This window comes from Eulemur rufifrons, chromosome 1 (assembly GCF_041146395.1).
Source record: "Eulemur rufifrons isolate Redbay chromosome 1, OSU_ERuf_1, whole genome shotgun sequence".
NCBI lineage: Eukaryota > Metazoa > Chordata > Mammalia > Primates > Lemuridae > Eulemur > Eulemur rufifrons.
The window spans coordinates 31,295,955-31,319,581 of record NC_090983.1 but is presented as its reverse complement, the minus strand read 5'-3'; the positions used below and the strand labels follow the sequence as shown (position 1 = coordinate 31,319,581).

Sequence of the window (23,627 nt, the reverse complement as noted above, 5' to 3'; positions counted from 1 at the left end):
TTGGGAGGAAGGCCTTTGATTCTAGAGTTTTCTAGGCTGCTGAGGGTGGGATGGAGGTGATCGTGCAGTGGGTGTGGATGGGGGAACCATGGGAGTTAGCCAAGGGACCCAGCGGTCCCTCTGAGCGCCTTGCCCAGGGCCCCGCTCTTGCCAGATCTCAAGGCCCCTCCAGCGTAGACTGATGGAGTCCTGGGGGCTTCTGAAATGCTCCAAAGGCCACATCCTTACCCCGGCCAAACTTGTCAAAGAATAGAAGCCAAAATTTAAACCTCAACTGACTTTGTGGCTACAGCTATCCCCACACCAACACACACACCCACCAACATGCTCATCCGCTGGCATAAACACACACATGTACACACATACTCGCACCCACATAGTGCTAGGAATTCAATTATTTATTTTTTCGAGAAATTAAGAAGATATAGAACAGTCCAAAGAATAATACAATGTGACGCATAAATAGACAAAATCAGGGACTTCTACTCATGGGATTAAGCATTTACAGGTGAAGTTATGAATTTCATTCTGTTTGAAAATTATGGGGTTATATGTTTTGTTGAGGTCTGAACGATTTTACTGGGTTGTTTGAACACCTTGGCTGCAGGGTCTTGCTGTGGACGGTGTTTGTGTGCAGAGGGGACATCTGCCAGGTTCGGGGGAGCCCAGTCTGGGGCAGCCAGCCTGCATGGGAGGGAGTGTAAATCTATCAGTTAGGGAGTGCTGGAGTCCCCAACCACCAGGCCGCGGCCTGGTGCGGGTCTGTGGCCTGCTAGGAAACGGGCCTCGCATCGCCCCACAGGCTTCCCTGGCCCGTGGAAAAACTGTCTTCCATGAAGCCAGTCCCTGGCTGGGGACCAATAGGTTAGGGGTTTGGGCCTTAGAGTGAGTGGCTTTCAGGTACTCTTGAGCTTTGGATGGGATGCAGATTTTTGTCTCAGAAGGTTAATGCAAGTTTTGTTCTCCCTCCCGCTTTTGGGGTGCTTATCCACGTCACTGAAGGAGTGAGGATGCTGCTGGAATATTGCTAGAAAGGTTGCTTGTGATTAGATGGAATTTATTTGCAGTGAATTTGTGGCACATGAGACAGTGGTAGAATGGGACTCTGGGACTCTAGCACTTCCTTTGTAAGACTCTGACCCTCGCTCTACTTTAGTGGATTTGTTAAAAACTCCTGTTTTCTGTGGTTTTGCTGTTTTGTTTTGTTTTTCTCTTTTAAAAATTTTAATCTCTAAACATGTTATATAATAATTTTAGGTCTTTTTTCATTAAATTATTTCACTGCCTTTCAACTGCAAGTAGAATAAAATCTACATCTTTACAGGGTCTGTTATTGAAGCCCTTAAGCGAGATGCCTAAATTGGGGCCTGACTTTCTCCTAGTAGCTTATTTCTAAGCTGTGATTTTTCATAGTAATAAATGGGGATGATCATAGCAATTTCTTCAGAGGCAGTAAAATGAGATAAGAGAAAATATTTTTATGTTTATATAGATATATAGGTAATAAACATTTATATTTCATCATATAAACATTTATTTATATCTAAATACTTTGGGGCATAAATATGTTATATGAAATATTAAATATACTTATACAATACAAATATATTTATATCAAGTTTTTACTTACCAGATATTATATAAAATATATGTTTTATGTGGCAAAATATTCAAATTTGTTTTATATATATTTTACATAATATATGTGAATAAAATTGGGAAAAAGCCACAAAATACGACCAAAGAATGAATTCCAAATGGCAAGTTTTCAAGTAATTTTGAATTTTCTTTTTATACTTTTCTGCACTTTCTCTATGGAACCAGTGTTGCTTTTACTTTCCTTAGGAACAAAAAAATACAGCAAAAAATGTTATCTGATTAATAAAAATATTAGCTTAACAAAGTTTCTAGCCCACAAACTTGTGCAGAGAATCTAGGGCCCATAAAATAAGAAATACAGCTAGGTCTCTGTTCTTACGGTGCTGGATGCCCGTTGTTAATGCTGTCATAAATCTTGTGCAAGTGATTGCTTCTTGGGTACTATGACTAAAGAAATGGTACCTAAACAAAAACCAGAAAGCAAAAAAAAACTGACTATCATAGATAGTGTGTCCTGGAAAATCTGGGCCAGAAAAGAAACCACATCAGCATTTTCCCTTCTAAGTGTCACTTGTGATTTGGTGGGAAAACCACTTAAAAAGCATTGTGTCACGTTACAGCAAAGGTAACAAAATGAGGGAGATAAGATGGCCACGGAGGACAGGAGCTGAGCACCAATCACATTACATCCAAACTCACGTCATCCTAGCTTGCATTGTATTGTTTGTTACTGTATCCCGTCCAAAAATGCTATTATGTAATAAGAGCCTGAAAAAAGTTTATTTCTTTTGACTCAATAATACTACTTTTAGGAAATCATTCTAAGAAAATAATCAGAGGCGTACTTACAGATTTGCATTTTAAATTCATACTGAATGTAATCTGGGACTGGTTATGTAAATTATGGCCCTACGATTAAATACCTCACAGATATTAAAACCCATACTGTGGAAGAAAAAATAAAGACATCAAGATGTACTTACAACACAAGATATATTTATCAGTGAAAAAAATCAATTAATAGTACAGAAATGTGCTGTCTTCAAATATAAGGAAAATATATACACATAAATTTTAAAAGAACTTTGAGCAGTTTATTTCAAGTCATTACAATGTTCAACCAGTTTGGCATATAAAGGTAGCAGACATAACAGTAAACTTTGGGAGGCACATATTTATATATATATATATGGTCCCATTTTGAAAGAAGACATGTTATGTATACAGAAAAAAATACAGCAAATATTAAGGTATTCAAAATAATTTTTTGACAACTCAGAAGTAACATATTTACAAAAGTGTAAGTTTTAAAATAATTAAATAATTTCCATAGATTTATAGAAGAATTGAGATAAATATTAGGACACCCTGACAATTACAAGAACATTTCCTATGCTACTGAATAAGGATAGTTCTATAAAATGTCCCAAAATCAAGCTAATATTTTATCAACATGAAATATATCAAATTGCCAATAACAAAATATGCTAAAATGAACACGCAGTGTGGAAGCTGTATCAAAGAAAACAGTATCAGCCTCTTGAATATTGCAAAGTGTCTACATAAGATTTCTTAGGTGTGTTCATAAAAAAGGAATTTTCAAAAGAGCCATTTTAATAGACATATCAGCAGAAGAAATGATAACTACTTAAAACTTTTTAATTCTATCATTTTCAAAAGTAGCTGCAAAAGAGAAAAAATCTAAATATAACTTTTAAAAAATGTTAGCTTATGTAAAAAAATTTGAGTGCATTCTCAACTTTTGAGTTGAAAAAAAAGTTGAGTGCATTCTCAACAATATGCATTCTTTATGCATATGGATTTTTAAACTTATAATATGTAGTTCTAGGATAAAATAATGTATCTTAAACGCTGGACCCCACCACTGTAGTAGGAAATTTACCTTTCTCTTTTTCTGTCTCAGACAAGAAGTCATCTTAGAAAATGAAAAGGAGAAATGGTGATATGTATGAATTCAAAATAAAACGGTACTGTAAAATAGCAAAATATGGAAATAGCAGCGTGTGAAATTCAAGACTGTTTTCTTAAAAGAAATGTTTAAGACTGAACTGCAAAAACGTCACTTGCTTGAACTTGTCTATAATTCAACACCTGAAACTAAGGATTCTTTAGAGAGATGCTTATATTTATGATAGTCCCCTGATTATATGTATACTCAGATTTGCTTTTTAAAAGATATATATTGCACAGGTAGTAGAATACCAGTGTTCTGACATTTCTAACATAAAATGCTATCTTATTTAACACATTAAACTATGCTACTGAAAATTAATTTTATCCCAATGTTTAAAGCCAGCCATGTAGGACTATTAAGCACATTAATCTCAAAACATTCCTTAACAAGATGAAGAAACATAGGCACTGGAATATAGGTTATTAGTGACAAAAAGTAGAGGCCCCAACAATTTCATGACTAAGAGCAGTTATATCTGTACATATAAACTTGAGGCCTTTCACTGATTCAAATATAGAAATAAGAACTATTTACAAAACTTTGATAAGAAAATCAGATCTCCCCAAAATTTCCTACCAAATAATTTTCACTGAATAAAAGCACTGACTGCTACAAGTCAGGATTAAGTTTTTTTAAACAAATATCTAAGATACAGTGGTTTGAATTCTAATTTTCCCTCTTTCTCTACCCCAGTACAACCTACAAGCCTCACTGATGTTAATAATATCCTCTGAATATGCATAAAATATTTTGTAGGAAAGGCAGTGAAATATTATTAGGTATATATCTTTGGATGGTGGAATTATATGTAATTTTTACTTTCCTTTTTATCTTTTCTGTATTTTCTAATGCATTGTTATCCTCAGAAAAAAATAATTGTGGGAGGAAAAAGGAGGTTCTGCTTTCATTTGATTTCTTGGTTGATTTTATTCTGTAAAATGAGATTTTAACAGAGATTAGGACTGATTTAAAACTTTAAAGACAATTGACCTAATGACACTTAACAGGGCAGAACCTGGTTTAGATCTTTTCCAGGATATGATTGAAAATGGGTCTTTAAATAAAGATTTTATTTTAGACACAGGTACATTTAGAATAAGTAAAGAACCACATGCACATGGTAAAAATTCAAACTATGAACCATGCAAAAGGGTATGGAAACAGCAGATCTCACTGTCACCTCCCCCTCAGGCCTCCCCACACCCATGGTCAGCTCTGTGGTTCCTCTCTCCTTAGATATTACCCAAGCAGCTTCCTGTGTGCTTTTTGTCAGAGCTCTTCTGTGAATACACAGATCCATGCACTAATCGATACATTATGTAGATCACACATAGTCAACCACATTGCTCTCCCATTCTAATAGCTGAATAGAGTCCCAGCAAATATGATCTGTAGCTTACCCAACTCTTCTTATACTGGTCAATAGTTGTTTCTGCTGTTTTGTTATTTCAAGCTATGCTACCATGATTATTAGCCTTGTATATATTTTTGAGTACACTTAACGTTTAACTGAATGTAGGAAAAACTCTTGGAAGTTAAAGTTAAATTGTGGGGCCAAAGTGTAGGAGCATTTTATATTTTGATAGAGATGACTAAATTACCCACCTACTTGTTTGTTTTGTTTTTTAGGGATGGGGTCTCGCTATGTTACCCAAGCTGGAGTGCAGTGGCTACTCACAGGTGTGATCGTAGTGCATTGCAGCTTCTAACTCCTGGGTTCAAGCGATACCCCTGAGCAGCTGGGACTACAGGCCCATGCCACTGCGCCTGGCTCTCACCTCCTTGTTTTTATTTCGACTGTCTCACAACACTGTGTGTTGTGATTTTCGTATTTTGCCGATATGGTAGTTGAAAATGGCCTTTCAATTTGTTTTTTTCTTATTGTAAATGAGGTTGAACATCTTTTCAAATGTTTAAAAGCCATTGGTCTTGGCCGGGCTCGGTAGCTCACACCTGTAATCCTAGCACTATGGGAGGCCGAGGGGAGTGGATCATTTGAGCTCAGGAGTTGGAGACCAGCCTGAGCAACAGCGAGACCCCGTCTCTACTAAAAATAGAAAGAAATTGTATGGACAGCTAAAAATATATATAGAAAAAATTAGCCGGGCATGGTGGCACATGCCTGTAGTCCCAGCTGCACGGGAGGCTGAGGCAATAGGATTGCTTGAGCCCAGGAGTTTGAGGTTGCTGCAAGCTAGGCTGACGCCACAGCACTCTAGCCAGGGTGACAGAGCAAGACTCTGCTGAAAAAAAAAAAAAAGAAAGAAAAAAAGCCATTGGTCTTAAAATAGAAAGCTGCTGGGACTTACTTTTCTCTGAACTGTTTGCTTGTGATCTCCACCTATTTATTTATGCATTGAGTTACTGCTTTCTTTCCTTTCTTTCTTTTTTGAGACAGAGTTTTGCTCTGTTGCCCAGGCTAGAGTGCCGTGGCATCATCATAGCTCACTGCAGACTCAAACTCCTGGGCTCAAGCAATCCTCCTGCCTCAGCCTCCCAAGTAGCTGGGATTACAGGTGTGAGTCACCGTGAGTCACTGTGCCTGATGTCTCTCTCTCTCTCTCTCTCTCTCTTTTTTTTCCTAACTGACTTATAGGAACTCTATTTTAAGAAGATTAGCACCTCCTTTTTAAAATCATATATGTTGCTATTTTTTCCCCAGTGCAAAATTTATTTATTTTTAAAATTTTGTTTGGGTTATTTTTGCAGGATATTTTAGTTATTATATAAAGAAATCTGTCAATCTTTTCTTTAATGGCTTTGAGGTTTTCTGTTATACTTAGAAAGGTTCTTCACCACTGCAAGATGATTTTTAAAAATTCAATGTTTCTTTTCTTAGTACTTTAATTTTAAGGTTTAGATCTTTGATTCTTCTGCAGTTTATTTTGATGTAAGGAGTTTTGTATCCATTTCAGTTTGTTCTAAGAAGTCTGCCCAATTATTCTAACACCATGTGTTGAAAAAGCCACCTCAGTGTGGTTAATCTTTTTTGTAGTGTATTTGATTTGGCCATTTTTCATTAGTAACTTCTAATGCCATTGCACGGCAGTCAGAGAATATGAATTGTATTATTTCTGCTTTTTGGAAATCTATTAAGATTTTCATTGTAGTCAATTTTTGTTTGCATATGTTTGAAAAGGAGGTAAATTTTCTACGGACAGTACATGCCTGTTTGAGTTTGTCAATTGTGCTACTCAGATCCTCTATATTTAGTCTTCCTTATATTTAATCTCTTAGATTTTTAGTTTCTAAGAGAAATGTGTGAAAGTTTCTATTTTTTAGAAAAATAAGTTTCCAGTTCTATGCTCTTTTTAAAGTTTAGGTTTTAATGTTTTGTTTTCTTTTAAGAGCACAAGTGTGATGGTGCTCCTCCCCTGCAAGCCGCCTCCTTACCTGGAAGGCCAAGAACCGCACCACCCTCCCTGGCCGACCCCCACAGTCTCATTTCCTGCCAAGAACACACCCAAGCTGGTATTTGAACAGTAATTTCATTTACACAGATCATAGCTGCAGATGTTCACTTAACATATTATAGAAAATGGCAAATCCCTTTTCCTCACTCCTTCACCCCCGCGTCCTGGTTTTTTTCTCCCTTCCGCAGGGTGGAACAACATCACGAGTTTGATGTGTCTCCTTCCAGAACCTCCTTACCTTTTATTTCCTGCTTTTTCATATCTGTCTATAGTCTCTGAAAATCTATTGTATTGCTTTGAGTGTTTTTTAAAAAATAGATGGTATGATTTTTTTGTTATATTGCAACTTGCTTTTTTTCACTCTTCCCAACATATCTTGGATAGCTATCCATTTACACTTTGGAAGGTGGAGCGCATTATTCTGAACTGCCACATACTATTCTGCATTATGCCTGTACTTTAGATTGTCTAGATATTCCTTTCTTTTAGGACATTTGAGTTGTGTCTAGTTAATCAGGGTTATGCGTAACGAGGTGGTGAGACTCCACGTACGTGCCCTGTGGCGCACATGTGCATTTCCACAGTGTGTATATCAAGGAATAGGCTTACCAGTTTGTTCCCTTGCATGCCCAGCAGTTTTTGTTTGTTGTATTTTGAACATAGGCTCTTAGGTGCTGGCCACGTATTTAAAATATCTTTCTTAAATAAAAGTATTTTTATAATAATTGACCGCTTTTGCAGCGAAAGATTTAGGCTTTCCAGACTTCGTGAACCTGATGCAATGTGTATCCTTCTGAGTCGTTGTCCCTGTCAGTTTCCTAAATCAAGAAAGCTTGCCTGAACAATGATGTAAGCTCTAAAGCAAAAGGGAGGAAGGAGGTTTTAAAACCTCATAATTCTAACAATTTATTCCAAGGAAATAATCCAAGATATGAGCAAGATAAATGAAAATGCCTCTCAATGCAACATTATTTTTAACAGTAAAGAGATAGAAAATTGCTTACAATAAACTTTGATATGTCCACTTGCCGAAAATCAAAAAACATTAAAAATGTTCCGTAGAAGAATATTTAGTGGTAGAGGGTAAATGTTCATCATAAATATTAAGTGGGGGGAAAAAGCAACAGGTACACACACCTGCATATGCAGCATTTTTTTTACATCAAAGTATCTTTGTGTGTGTGTGTATATGTGTGTATGTGGTATATGATAATGTGACCATATTATAATTTATGTATTCTCAATTTTCACAAACAAAACCACTGCTATAATAATGGGGGGAGGTGTTTTTGAAAGGGAAAGCTAACAGTTTTCAAAGTCTTTTGGACCACTTTTAAAAACTATGAAAACTTAGTCTAATGTCTGAATCAAAAATCTTTTTATTTTAGCATCAGCTGTAGAAAGTGCATGGGTTGTGGTTCACTTGATCACTACCTCTAAGTGTTAGGGTCAGGGTTTGTGTTTTCATCCATGAATGTTAGCAAATGCAGCAGGCTTAAAGGTGCGGGAACCCCTCTGCCTTGTCCCAGGGAGGAAACAGGTCCACACAGGTTAAGGTTATTCAAGGGTAAGGTGGTACCCAAGGGTACAGAGTCTGTAGAATGGTAGAAGCGATGGAGCAGCATGGAACGGAAAGGTTTTCTAGTTTCGGTTCTCACATGGTAGCCGTCCAGGGTCACCGCTTATGGAACGGGAGCAGGAACGGGAGCGTCTCAGTAAGGCTTCAACAGGTTCTTCCACTTCGAAGATTTGGAGAATCACTGCGTCTGTCTGACAGAATTTTCACATTTCAATTGAGGAGATGGGAAAACTGGGAGAGTGAGAGAAGTGCTCAGGGTCCTGTGATCCGAGGGTCAGGGCCCCACGTACTGGAGCTTTTTCCTTCTTTTAGGCTAACATTTATTTGGCATTCTTTAGTTGCTGGGCATTACTCTAAATGCATTCTAAACGCGTTATCTCACTATTCACGACAACTTTAGGAGATGGGTGTTTTTCTGATCTCCATTTGACAGAGGAGGAAACTAACGCTTTGAGAAAGTGACCTGCCCACCCCAGCACTGGTGTCACAGCTAGGTTTGATCAAAGGTTAAGCCTGTGCTCTTAACCACTGCACTGCCACCCTCCTGGGACGGTGACACTGTAGCCTGCATTAGGGGCCATGTCCCAGTATGGTTCTTAGGGAGACTCCAGCACAGACGCTGCTCCCAGGGCTCCTTTCACTGCGCGGACAGGCCGGTCAGAGCAGGAAGGGTGGGGGAGATATCCATCAAGGGAGTGGAGACTTGGGATTTAAGGAGAAGTCTTGGATCGCGCTCCTGGCATGGAGACTGCCTGGATTTCCTTAAGCACTGCCCTCTCCTTTAAAAACATGCGTACGTGTGAAAATGCCACATCGCCTGATTTAGAGACTGTTACAGTTAAAAGGGCTGTCAGGGTTGACTGGTTCAGTTTCCAGGCTTGGGTTCCTGAGCAGCTATGGGGGCTGGTCCTTGGGCCCTTTGGGGACAGCGCTGCTCCATGTCCTCCTGTTTCAACCAGACCCCATCACTCCTGTCCTCCCCTGCCTAAATGCCTCCTCCTAGTAGGTCCCCTGCCCCCAAGTCTTCTAATCTGTCCTCCAAGCTTTAGGTGTTACTCCCAAATCCAGTGATGTCATTCCCAGTTTTACAATCCCTTCTTAGTTCCCCACCCCCTCCAGGACAAAGCCTAAGCCCCCTGCCCCACAGTGTGAGGCCCTCTGTGACGTGGTTCCTGGCTACTGCTCCACTCCTTTGTCCCATCACTCTCTAACCCAGCCCCTTTGTGGATACTTTATGGAGCTTCTTGAGCCCGCCTGAATTGACTTGGAAGTTCTGCCTCTACCTTTTGCATTAATTGTTTCCTGCCAGAACTGTGCTTTCTCGCTTCCTCCCCGAAGGTCCCTTCTCTACAGGAAGCCCTTCTCTCAGGCTGAGTTAGGGCTCCTCCCTCTACACTCCTACTGCACCCTGGTCACTGCTCTGTGACCACTGACTCGTTTGTTCGCCTGCCTTCCCAAATAGTAAGCAGGAACTTGTCCTGTGTGGTTTTTTATTCCCTTCCCTATATCCACAGCACAACGTCTGGCATATAGTAGATGCAGCGGCATTTGATGAAAGGACAAACCAGTATGTGGTACTTTTCTTCCTCATCTGAACGTAACATTACATTTTAACCTAGGCTACCACTACATTCTACTACCTCTCGACAAGGATGGATTTCAGCAGTTGTCTCTACAGTATTGGGGAAGAAATAGACAGTGAAGAGCTAGCCTCCCTTAAGTTCCTGAGCCTGGACCACATCCCACAAAGGAAGCAGGAACCCATCAAGGATGCCTTGATGTTATTTGAGAGACTCCAGGAAAAGAGAATGTTGGAGGAAAGCAACCTGTCCTTCCTGAAGGAGCTGCTCTTCCGTATTAACCGACTGGATCTCCTGCTTACTTACCTGGGTACTGGCAGGGAGGAGATGGAGAGAGAGCTTCAGACCCCTGGCAGGGCTCAAATTTCTGCCTACAGGTGGGTAGGAACTCCACAGTGTGGGGGCTGGGAGGTGTGGGTGGAATGGATGATCTTTTTGGACGGGGCTGATTGGGACTTGTTTTGGGACAATCCCGGGACAGTATAGAAAATCCACCCCCCAAACTGAAAGCGAGAGACTGAAGAATGACTCCAACAAGTCCAGCTTGGGGTGTTAAATAAGTTTATTAGAGGTTACTTATTAGGGCACTTGCACCTCGGTGGCACAGGAATTTCTTCCGCAGGAGCCTCTTGCTAGCAAAATTCGCAGCCGCCCACCCTGTGGTGTTGCTTTAAATCTCTTCCCAGTGAGAGATGCAAAGTTTTTAGATTGTATCTTTGCTTGTTCCCAGGGTGAAACAAATCTCTCCGGCATAGTGCTATCATAAGCTGTCATGCAACCCATGTTATGTTAATGATATAATTTTCCACTAGGGGGGGATTTTAGTATTATAATTAGCTAAAGGCGCTACAGGACAGCCAAAGCAGCGGCAGAGCAGTCAGGGCCCTCTGTCTCCAGGCAAGACAGTGCTGAGGCACTTCCACCAGGCCAGGTAGTTACAGTATCTTGGTGTCTGCATAGTCTACTTTGTAACAATTTGCTGAGCTCTGGACTAGCACAGTGTTTCTGCTATGCTGTGGGGAACTTGGATTTCCCTCTCGGGGTTTGGCCATGAAGTGTCACTGGAGAGATTCTGGGAAGATGTTCCACCATGGCCAGATTAAGAAATTGAGGGGGCTTATGTATAATTCGGGGAAAAAATGCTAAAACCATAAAACAAAAATTTAGTTTTCAAAGTGAAACTTAAGATGTGATGAAATTAAAATAGTTTTTCTAAGTGTTCTAATGCTTCTCTCTTTCTCTCTGGTATCTGGTGCCCCTGCCTTGCTGCTGCCCACTTTGCCTGTTCACGGGTAAAACGGGTAAAACGTCACTGCTTCGCACCTGCTTGGGGATGCCTGCGGAAACGTTCAGTGGGGCGTAAGGCTTCTCTTTCACACTTAAAGACTCAAATGACAAAGTTCTCCAATGAGGCGTATGTGTGCTGCAAGGCCTGGCCCTGCAGACACTGCTCAGCTCCCGAGAGCCTGGCTGTGCCACGATCCTGAGCGCCCACAGGAGGGCAGCATGCCCTGGGTCACCCTGACACTCAGCTTCTCCCACCCTCGGGAGAGTGAGTGACACGAGCTGTGTTAGAGAACAAGCTCACTCAGTTACCACTGTTTGATTCTGTGATGAGACATTAAAACGTAGAAACTCATTGTCACCTTCTCTCTTTTAACATCCCCTGTTATCAGACAAAGTATTTTTCAGCTTTCCTTTCAGAAAACTTCTACTTAAGCGTTAGCTCTGGCCCATTGCATTGTAACTAACTGTGGCATGTGAGAAGGAAAGGCAGCTGACAGCCGCTGTCCTCTGATGGTCCAGCCTATGAACGCCCTAGTCCTTTTATGCTCGGAGGCCTGAGCTTCTGGCATGTTCCTTGTCATGTGTTCCCTTACTTGAGGCTTGACCATTTTGATTTTAAATGACAAGAGATATTCTGGGTGCACTAGTTTCCTAGGGCTGCCATAACAAAGTACTACAAACTGCATGGCTTTAAAAAGTACAGAAATTTATTCTTTCATAGTTTTGGAGGCTCAAAGTCAGAAATCAAGATATCAACAGGGCTGATTCCTTTCTGGAGGCTCCAAGGAAGAGTCTGTATCATGCCTCTCTCCTAGTTTCTGGTGGTTGTGGCAATCCTTGGTGTTCCTTGCCTTGTAGACGCACCACTCCAATTTACGTCTGGTTCTCTTCTCTGTGTTTGTTTGGCTGCATTTCCCTCTCTCATAAGGACACCAGTCACTGGACTGGGGCTCACCCTAATCCATTCCAACCTCATCTTAACATGATCTTATCTGCAAAGATTCTATATCCAAATAAGGTCATATTCTCACGGTCTGGGTGGACATGAATTTGGGGGGAGAGGGGAAGACACTATTCAACCCCGTACACTGGATAGCTTTGGTTTACTAGAATTGTGAAGTCTTTATAAGGAATTTATTTGTTAAGGCCCCAGTAAATCCTAAGAAACCACAGCCCCATGGGGCCGGGCGTGGTGGCTCATGCCTGTAATCCTAGCACTCTGGGAGGCCGAGGTGGGCGGATCGTTTGAGCTCAGGAGTTCGAGACCAGCCTGAGCAAGAGCGAGACCCCATCTCTACTAAAAAAATAGAAAGAAATTATATGGACAGCTAAAAATATATATAGAAAAAATTAGCCGGGCATGGTGGCGCATGCCTGTAGTCCCAGCTACTAGGGAGGCTGAGACAGGAGGATCCTTTAAGCTCAGGAGTTTGAGGTTGCTGTGAGCTAGGCTGACGCCACGGCACTCACTCTAGCCTGGGCAACAGAGTGAGACTCTGTCTCAAAAAAAAAAAAAACCACAGCCCCAGAACTAGGAAAGCTTGGGGTTTCATCTTGTGCCTGCTGTCTTGGACTTCTGAAGGTTCCACTTCTGCCATGTGAGCCAGGCTGAGGCGAACCACCAACGCCAGACAGAGATCTGCACCTTTCTGGCAGAGGGCTGAGAGTCCCCTAACAAGGGCAGGATCTGTCTGTTAAATTCTTTAACATATTGGCTTGGCAACTAAAAGGTCAGCACAATCACGACCTACTGCTTGTTCACCATCGTTGGCTATTAGCCAGAAGATAAAAAATACACTGGTGTGGCCACTTTAAAATTGCAAGAAAACACTAGAAATTTCATGTTCCAATTATAATTGCTACCTATAAAATAAGTATCTTATAAACTATCCAGGTTTATTATCAGACAATGATGGCACAAGAAAGCCTACAAGTTTGAATAATGAAAAAAGTAAAAGGGCAAGTTACTTTGTAATAAAGTTAGAAGAGTTAGGGTAGGTTTTGATTGGCTCCAATCTGGCCAGACTGAAAAAGCTTTAAAGAAATATTTCTAGAGTAGAGATTCCATGAGAAGAAAGATGAGGCAGATGATAATACTGACAATTTCAGTTTCTACACTATTTTTATTTTCAGAATTTTAATTTTCTAATTTAATTTTGAAGTTAACATGTTTTTGTATTAAATTTACTTTCCTTTTCACCATACTATTGAAAGGTTTGCTGATTTATAAAATATTCTTTGTTCATCTAATCAACAAGCATATTCTAAGAGTTTAAATATGCCAGGCATAGATTAGAAAATAATAATGCCTATCTCTCATTGAACACTTAGTGTGTTGCAGAAGATTGGTTTAAGTACTTTATATAAACTTATTCATGTAATGCTTGACACTATCCTGTGACATAGATAATACATTTATCTTCCATCTACATACAGATGAGGAAAAAAATGTGTAACATGTCCAGAGTCACACAGCTCAAAGGAGGTATAACCAAGGTTCTAACACCAGAGGTCTTGGTCCCCTGCTTTTAAACACTGTACCTCACAACCCTCGGGGTTTTTGAAAATAAAAAGGGCCTGGGTGTGGTGGCTCATTCCTGTAATCCCAGCACTTTGGGAGGTGGAGGCAGGAGGATCACTTGAGCCCAAGAATTCGAGACCAGCTTGAGCAACGTAGTGAGACACTGTCTCTACACACACACACGCACACACACACACACACAATTAGCCAGGCATGGTGGCATGCACGTATAGTCTCAGCTACTACGGAGACTGAGGGAGGATCACTTGAGCCCAGGAGTTCAAGACTGCAGTGAGCTGTGATCCTGTCACTGCACTCTAGCCTGGGCACTAGGGCAAGATCCTGCCTCAAAAAATAAATTAATGAATTAATTAAAAAAATAAATAAATAAATAGGGCACACAGACCCAGCTATCAGGGAAATGGGACAGTTTCATAAACAGAGAATTATAATATGTGTGGCATCCTTCCAGTGACATTCAGGCACAGTGGAGAGAATGCAGCCCTGGGGACACTCAGGCAATGCCTGGGCTGATTGTCTGTGGGGAGTGGGCGTCTGCAGGCAGACAAGGGGATGGGGCTGTGGGGGTTCAGCACGAAGGGGCAAGAGGGCAGTGCGGCTGGGTGTGTTTGGGGCTTCCGGCCCTGTAGTGGTGGTTGTCTGTAAGGGCCGTGGTGAGGATGTGTTTGGCGTCTTTGTATTCCAGAACCAAATGTTTCGCCTTCTTCCTGAAGGTAACGGCTGACCAGTTTTCATTAGGAGTGTGATGATCCAATTTGCATTTTGAAAAGCATAATTTCCAAAAGGCAAAGCTTTTTTCTATTAAAAAAGATCTTGATTTTATAGGGAAAGACAAAGGAAAAACAAGATTCATTGAACTGAAATGAACTGAAAGACAAAATTAATGAAACTTTAAATTGTTAGGGTGGGCATGATAAATTGGTAATAGTTGGGCATGAGTCACGTGACGTCTGTGTCAGCCTCTCTCCAAGGACTCAACTCAGGAATCTTGTCATTAACTGGCTTTGTTGTGAAGGGGGAGGGGGCATTGGAGTCAAGTCCACTGTGACTACATTTATCAAATGGGAAATTATTTAGGAAAGCATTTCTAAAGTGTCTTCATTTCCCATCACAGGGTCATGCTTTTTCAGATTTCAGAAGATGTATCTAAAGCACAATTGAGAACTTTTAAGTTTTTTTTGAGCCAGGACATCTCCAAATGTAAACTGGAAGATGACATGGTAAGACCTGGCATCTTGTCGAGATTTAGTCCTGAGAGTGGTCAGCCAGTGGGGATGTCTGAAAGTTGCCAGGCCGGGTGTTGTGGATATGATTCCTTTATGCTGTGAAGTGCCTCTCACATTAATTATTGGGGGCAAGGGAGGGCCAGGAGCCAGGAGGAGGAGGCGGGGGGTGCAGCCACAGCTCAGGGTGGGACCCAGCAGAGCCCGGAAGGGCAGTGGTGGGCCTGACGTTGTCCCCACTTTTGCAGTCCTGAAACAAACAGACCTAGAACTCTGTGTGTGTGTGTGTGTGTGTGTGTGTGTGTGTTGTCTGTGTGTGTCTTTCTGTGTCTGTGTCATGTCTCTGTGTGTTGTATATGCCTGTGTGTTGTGTATATGTGTTGTGTGTGTATCTCTGTGTTTATGTGTCTCTTTCTGTGTGTGGTGTATATCTCTGTTTGTGTGTGGTGTGTGTATCTCTGTGTGTCTGTGTGTGTGTGGTATGTATGTCTGTATTTATGCCTCTGTGTGTGTGTCTCTGAGTGATGTGTCTTTCTGTGTGTATAGTGCATGTGTCTCTGTGTATGCCTCTCTATGCGCGTGTTATATGTGTGTCTCTCCATGTCTGTGTGTGTGTGGTATGTGGTATGCGTGTCTGTATGTATGCCTTCATGTTTGTGTGTGCGTGTTGTATGTATGATGTGTGTGTGGTGTGTGTGTGTGTGTCTGCGTTGTGTGTCTGTCTGTGTGTATATGTGAATGCAGGTCTGGAGGGGGAGTGGGTGCCAGAGGCACTGCTGGGGTGTGAGGCAGACCCCCAGGCCGTCACCACGGTGACCCGGCTGCTGTGTCTCAGCCATGCATCCTCACTAAAGGCATCCAGAGGCAGTTTGAGCACAGGGCTTGGAGATGAGATGTGGCTTCCCCTCTATCCTCTCACTTCTGTCTTTCTGGGCCAGACAACAGAATCGCCTGACTAGTAGTCTGCTGGCTGCATGAACTCTCAGGGGGTCTGCTTGGGAAGTGAGTTCAAACCCTTGGTTTGGAGGAAGTAGAAGTAAAAAAAAAATCTAATCTAAAAACTAATATGGCTCAATCCAGTCTTCCAACTTTCTCTCCCTCCTAGAGCTTGCTTGATGTTTTCGTAGAAATGGAGAAGAGGGTCATCCTAGGGGAAAGAAACTTGGACACCCTGAAAAGAGTCTTTGGCAAAATCAACAAGAGCCTGCTGAAGAAAATCAATGATTATGAAGAATTAAGCAGAGGTAGAAACAACCTGACAGCTGCAAATCAGCCACGTGTATTGTGATATTGACAGATCCTCCCATGTCACAATTGTTTCTAATCAAATATTGGGGGGGGGTGTTCTGTTTTAATTCAGAGAGAAGATTGAGCCTTGAAAGATCATCAGATGAATTTTCAAATGGTACTGTTTGGAGATAAGTTTTCCAGACCTATTTAGTGAATTTACTCTCTGCTGTCCTCGTGCCTCCTCCCCACAACCTTCCGCCACATCCACATCTTGATGGACCTGCTCTCCTAATACCAGGAGGATGGGGCAGTGGGGACTCGTAGTCACCTTCTCCACACATTGAAAGGTGTAGAAAGAGTTGTCAATAGGCACAGGCTGCAAAGTTTCAAATAGGTGCAGAATTCGTAGTGAGAAATATTTGACTTTTTTCTGTGTGAGATTTTTGTCCCTTGACATGTGCTGCCTGTATTATGCACCAGGTAGCTAGATTCAAATTATTTTTCAGAACTTCCTTGGTTAAGTCACTTCCTCTTTCAACACTTTCAACACTAAGTCACTCCTTTCAGTTGCCTCTTTCTCTTTTTCTACCTGGGTAAACTAGGCTGGACCAGGAAAAGGAACTGTCAAGGATTACCTTCAAAATTTTGATTAATCAAATATTCTTTCAGATCATAAAAATTATATATACTCACTGAAGATGATTTTAAATTCAGAGAGATTTTTAACAGCCCAGGAAAGCCATCACCCCATAAGTATTAATATTGCTAATATTTTTGTTATATTTTTACCCTGGCTCTTTGTGAATCTCCCTCTTTTAAAGGTTAAGTCTGAGTAATGTCCATGAAGCTAGTCCTTCCCTATTCCCAAGACTTTAAGAGTATTTTAAGGAGTAAGGTACTCCTAAATTAATAACTCTTCCTGAGCTAGTGGCTTAATTAATGAATATCTCACAAATACCACAAAATTCAACCTGCCCATGTGGAGGAATATAGAACTAAGGCACTATTTGGTATGTTTTTCCCTTTGGTGATGAGACAATTTGATCTTGTGTTTCAGAAGTGTTAGTTGCCTTGCCTGCAGAATCTCTGTGGACTGAAAGGAGATTATGTTCAAGGCAGTCTGTAAATTTTCATTTATAAAGGGACCTTATGTTGTCCTAGGTGCTACATATTTCTTTACCAATGTACCTTTCCTGCTATGTCTCATTCTAGACGTGTGTCTTCATTATTTATAGGGGAGGAGACATTCAGAATGCTGGAAATATCAGACTCTCCAAGAGAACAAGACAGTAATTCACAGGTACATGGAAACCTCCAAATCCTCTTTCCCTTTGCATTGCAGATTCTAGTTATTGTATTTGTTAGCTTTTTTTTTTTTTAAGCTGCCAGATGAACCAATAAGGGCAGAAACTTCTTAAAAATTTTGAGAACTGTAGAAAACCCACAAAAGGACAAGTTAAAAAACTGACAGTTTCTAAAATGTGACCTCTCCAGTTTCCCATGCATTAAATTTTTAATTTTAAGACCAAAGACAAAGGTGTTGGAACAGTACCAGTTATTCCAGGTACTGGAGGGGAGATGGGTGAGAAGCCTCCTACCTAATCTAGCAGCAGTGTCAGCCTCAGTGGGTGAGGACTTTGGGGAAGAGTCTAGCAGGACTGGAAAAAGCAAAGCTGTTTCTTTTAGCTTGACATTTCAAAAATGTTTCCTGTTTGTAGTTACGTGTAAGTAGCAAACCCTCATAATCTGGCTGTCTCTATGTTCTCATCTCAGTGAGCCAGCAGAAAAATTTCCTTTCTAGACATAATGACTTCTATTTATGTAACCTTCAACAATCCACCAAATACATTCTGACTTATTAGCCCATTCACTCCACACCACCCCCTACCCCCATGGTAGAAAGCAGAGGAACCCCCAAATACCTGAATTAGGTTTGAGAGAAACCATTCACTAGTGTGGGCTTCTGAGACAATTACCAGACCTCTCTCAGTCTGAAAGTCAAGGATTAAGCAAAGTAATGTGGCGCTTTGTAAGCAGTATAACACTCTATAAGCATTGTCCCTTTCGAATAGCTAAAGATACTAAGTTTTAATGTCTTAGTAAATTTTAGTATCTCAGTATCTTAGCAAATACTCTTAATGTACTTGGCAAATACTTAGCATACGTAATAGTAAATAGTAAATACTTAATATACTTAGTAGGTATTAATGCTTAATAAAATACTTAATATCTTAGTAAACATACTAAGATACTAGGTTACTTGCCCAAAGTCTTAAGGCTATGAAATAGCAGAGCCAGGAATTTGGCTTCCCAGCCTGGAGCCCTTCTCTCTCCCTCGAAGGGCTACGCAGACTTCTAGCTACATGCTGAGTATCTCAGCACTGAAATAGCCCTAGGAAATAAGCAGGACACAGGGCCACCTCGGACTGGTACTGTCAGGTACTACAGTCTGGATACTATAACCTACAGTGTAGCCGAGACCTGCCTCACCAGCCCATGCTCCCCACCAGCCGCTGTGGTCCTGACAGCTGGGTTATGCCATCAGCTTTAAAAATCCTGGGACCACACCATGTCCTGCGTGAAGGGCAGGCCCTCAGCTTGTTAGCCAAGGTGCACAGGCGAGTTGAGTACATAGCCAAGACAGTCACAAGGTCATAGCCCAAAGACATTCACTCAATCAGGAACTCTTGGTTGAGCTCTCACAAGTTAGTACATCCTAGTCCTTGGCACGGATGTTATCTGCCTCCAGGAGTCTTCTGTATGGTAAGGGAAGCAGAAATGAGAACAAATAATGATAACACAACGTGATGACAACATTAACATACGTGCAGAGTGGTCAGGAGGCCCAAATTTGGGACACTGACTTTACAGCTAACTATGGGGCAGAGGTCTGAGGGATCCTGTGTGAGGAGAATGGGTGGAAACCAGTTCTTCAGGGAAATGACCCCAATTTGGGGGTTGGGGGGCGCAATGGACGGTGCTCTCACCTCCCGGTCTGGCTTAGGCCTAACCTCTTACTGGGGAGTTGTGTGTTCCCATCTCAAGTCTTTGACCCGCAGAGTTAGCTCCTGGGTTGGCTTTTTGTTTTCCAGACATCTGACAAAGTTTACAGAATGCAAAACAAACCTCGGGGATACTGTTTGATCTTCAACAACTATGATTTTAGCACAGCACGGAAGACAGTGGACAAACTTCAAAGAATTAGGGATAGGAATGGCACCCACTTGGATAAAGGTACAGTAGAATCCAAAAGAGAGAAGTGGAATATTTCTTATAGTTTTTTTTTTTTTTTAAATCAAAAGGGAGAGAACAAAAGCTATGCTCAAAGGGCCGCATGTTTCAAGAAAGTGGATTTAAACCTATTTTCCTGTGGAGGTGAAGAACATTCTTATGTATTTGTTAGCTTTCTGCTTTTTATATTTTAAATTGGTTTTTTAAATAAAATCAATGTATGTATAAAAGTAAAATATTAAATCTTACTGAAAGACTTATAATGAAAACCAGCAACAAGGTTTGCTTTTAATTCAACTAAATGAATAGTGTGTCTGTGGAGTGCATTAGGTAAAAAAATTGTGTTGGTATCAACACTCTTATAGCGGCTGGATTTATATGAGTTGGGCTATTGAGTGCAGCAGAAATTGTGGGTTCTTAACAGAAATAGCGTTTTCAAATGTTAATCTATTTAGAAATTCTTTTGCTCAGCCTATTTAAGCTAAGATTGAGAACTTACAAGTTAAGTGAAAAAAGAACTTGTGGTGTGTGAATATAAAAAATGACTTCAACTAAAAATAATAATGAAAATCATCTAACCCAACCATTGAGATATTCTTATAATAATTTTGATTTGGTCAAAGTATTTTTGAAAATAGTGTTCATGACTCACAGCATCAGCTATTGAGTTATTTTGTAAATGGAGTAAAGTTTAGAAAATTGATACAGATAGATTATAATTATCAGGACTTTGTAATGGTTCCTGTTAACATTTGATTTGTTTATTCAAGCAAATCTATTCTAAGGTTTTAAAAAGCCACAGAGCTTAAGGTCATCGACGACATCATTTGTCATCATGCACTTGGTATTGAAACAAGTTTCAGGCCTTTGATTTCTATTCATTAAATATTTAGAAATTTCAGTTAAATAACATTTGATTCTATTTTGGGCAATTCATTTTCTTATATCTGGTCCATGATGGACTGGTCTCTGGTTGCCATTTGAGTTTGCATGTCTTGCTTTTTCTGTTCCTGTTCTTATGTTCCATGCTGAATGAGTAAAAGTAGGAGACCCAGCTTTGTGAGTCATTTCTTCTGAGACGTTCTCCCCCAACCCCTGTTCTACTGCAGTGCCTTGTGACCTGCTTTTCAGCCATTTTTCATTAACATATCATACTTCCAAAGGAATCAGAATTTTTCCACAGAACCAAGGCACCATATTAGTCTTGCCAAAGTTGTTCCAAATCAACCAGGATACATTGTAGCTCAGTTATTTTTCTCTATTTCTAATGCTAGACTGTCTCTGGACTGATTTATGTTTAGCTCTGATGTGCTAACAGGGACAAAATGCTAGAGAAGGACTACAAAACATAATACAGGAATTATACCACAGGAATGGAGACGACAGCTAATGAAAGGTTTCAAACAATTTTGGGGAGTTGAAATAAAGAAGGGGACGTAATAGACGTAATAGAACAGAGAAAGCTACAACCAAAGTGATTACATAAGGGAACACGGAAAAGAGGCACACTCACTTACCCCACAGCATCCTGGAGAAAATTAGGAATTGGAAGTACAAAGTGGAGGTGAGGCAATGAGTTGAAAACAGGAAGATTCTTTGAAAGCCTATATAAGGCACAGTGAACCCCCAGATCCATACCCTTATCTCATAGAGCCAAGAACTGTCCCTATTCTACCATAGTAAGGAACAGGAAGTTTATTTTCTGATAAAATTGAATCAGAGAGTCTCAACACTTGGGGATACCAGGCCCAGCAAAGGAAGCAGTGAAGCATCTTATTGAAGACAGAAAGATTAAAGAAAATTCAACCCACTGGTGGCGTGAAGTCATATATCTATCCCAACTTGGTTCCAAGAATACTGGTAGATGTGGATTCTCCTCTTGAGAAGCTGAAAGCCCCAGATAAAAGACCTACAGATAATGACACCTGGGGGAGTCTCCTAATGAAATGGTCAGGTCCCCAACCAATCACCCTGTTATGAAGTCCACTAGTGAACAAACCACACTCATGAAGACAGAGCTGTCAGTCAACTTTTTAATTGACTAATTGGTCAATTTATGAATGGACAGCTAAAGATCATCAGTCATACGAAGAAAGCCTCTAATAGAAAAGAAAGAGGCAATACAAACAAGAAAAAAATGAAACAGAATGTGAATGAAACAAAGATAATGTTGAGGAAAAAAGCAATCTTTAAAAAGGCTATATTTAGTATTCTTAGAGAGGTAGTAAGAGGTTGATAAAAGAACTGGATGTTATGAAAAAGGAACAAATAAGAACAAAATCCTTGAAAATTTAAAAAATGAGCAACAAAATGAAAAATTCAATAGTGTAGAAGATAAAGTCTCAGAAAGTAGGACAAGAAGACAAAAGAAATCCAAACTAGAAGCCAAAGGACAAGAAAACTTACAGATTAGTCAAGGATATCCAACCTTTGACAGTGAGAGTTCCAGAAAGAGAGGACAGAGAAAATGGGGGAAATGGAACTTTCCAAAAATTGAATGACATAGTCACCTCCAGACTGAAGGGGCCTAATGAATTGAAAAAGAGTCATACCAAAACATATCACATTCCAGAAGCTTCTAAAAAAAAAATAAATAAGTAAAATATATAAAATATCAGAAATCAAAAGGTCATTGGATTTCTCAATAGCAACACTGGAAAAGACAGTAAAGAAATGCCTTCAAAATTCTAAGCAAAAATGCTTTTGGAAATAGAATTCTGTATCTAGCAAAACTATCAAAAACTATAAAAGAAGAAATAGAGACTCATGCATGGGCTCAAAAAATTTCCTCCTCATGCTCTAGCCGATAGACTCCAGCAAAACAAGCTATTAAACCAAGGAGGAAGCCATAGGTGGAGGAACCAAGGGATCTACTATGGAAGAGATACAGAGATGTGCCAGGAAAAGAAAAATTCAACCAGGCTTAAGGAGCAGCCAGTTGGGGTTGGAGGAGAAGGATGTAATGTTCAAGATGAGAAAGGGGAGAGTGTTATTGTTGGGCTGTTTTCTCTTCTGAACTAGTTAACAAGATGGGTAAGCTATTATTTAGGCTTACTATCAAACCAATGTAGAAGATGACTATGTTATTTACAGTCCAGGACTAAGTTCTCTAGGAAAACATAAAAATGAGTCAGACAAGCAGCCTGGAAATGTTGAAAAACTTTGACCAGATCTATTAGAGCAGTTGGAGAAAAAAAATGTTAGGCATATAGGAAATAAAGCAAATGTAAAAGTATTGCAGTTACTATCATAATTCCAGGAAAGACAAAAGTTTAATAAGAAAGGAAACGTAATTAAAGAACTTATGTTTACATACTCTTAACAGTAGAAATATTATGATGGATGCAACCAAAAATTGTAAGTAATTTTGTAAGAGCACCAAATGCTTGTTTTCCACAATAAGAACTCAATATAAAAGTCTAAAATTTATAAATGAATAAATACCAGTGTACTCAAATTCATTACAAAAAAAGTACTTAAAAGCTGAAAGTTGTGGCCTTCATGGAACTTGACTGGGTAATAGGGAGAGATAGAGGATACTGTTTTTGTAATAGGTCTTTTAGGTTTTTTTAAATTCATATCTTTTATTTTGACAAATAGAAATAACTTTGAGAAGGTTCAGCATAAAATATCAATCTTTTATTAAAAATATTTTTTCTGATTATGTAAGTAATATAGTCATCTTTTAAATTGGTTTGATAGTAAGCCTAAGTCATAGCTTATCCATCTTGTAAACTAGTTCAATAACACTCAATACTCTCCCCTTCGTCATTTGCCTCAGGGTTTGGGAATGTTTTCAGCTGATGCCAATAAATATTAGAAGCCTGTAGAATCCAGCTATTATAATAACATAAAGGGTCTTGTTCATTAATTTTTGGTTCAATCTTTTTTTTTTTTTGAGACAGGATCTTGCTGTGTTGCCCAGGCTGGAGTACAGTGGCAGGATCATAGCTCACTGCAGCCTTGAA

At 40.1% G+C, this 23,627-nt stretch overlaps 1 protein-coding gene across 1 annotated transcript in view; it reads left to right on the top strand.

Annotated features, from left to right (window-relative positions):
- CASP8 (caspase 8) overlaps positions 1-23,627 on the top strand; it is a 29,484-nt gene that overhangs the window by 3,032 nt on the left and 2,825 nt on the right. Inside the window, exons 3-8 of the mRNA XM_069485281.1 lie at positions 10,186-10,523; positions 15,090-15,195; positions 16,304-16,442; positions 16,559-16,603; positions 17,664-17,728; positions 19,521-19,662. Coding sequence (XP_069341382.1) covers positions 10,219-10,523; positions 15,090-15,195; positions 16,304-16,442; positions 16,559-16,603; positions 17,664-17,728; positions 19,521-19,662 — 802 coding nt within the window. The 5' untranslated portion in view covers positions 10,186-10,218. The remainder of the gene's footprint in view (positions 1-10,185; positions 10,524-15,089; positions 15,196-16,303; positions 16,443-16,558; positions 16,604-17,663; positions 17,729-19,520; positions 19,663-23,627) is intronic.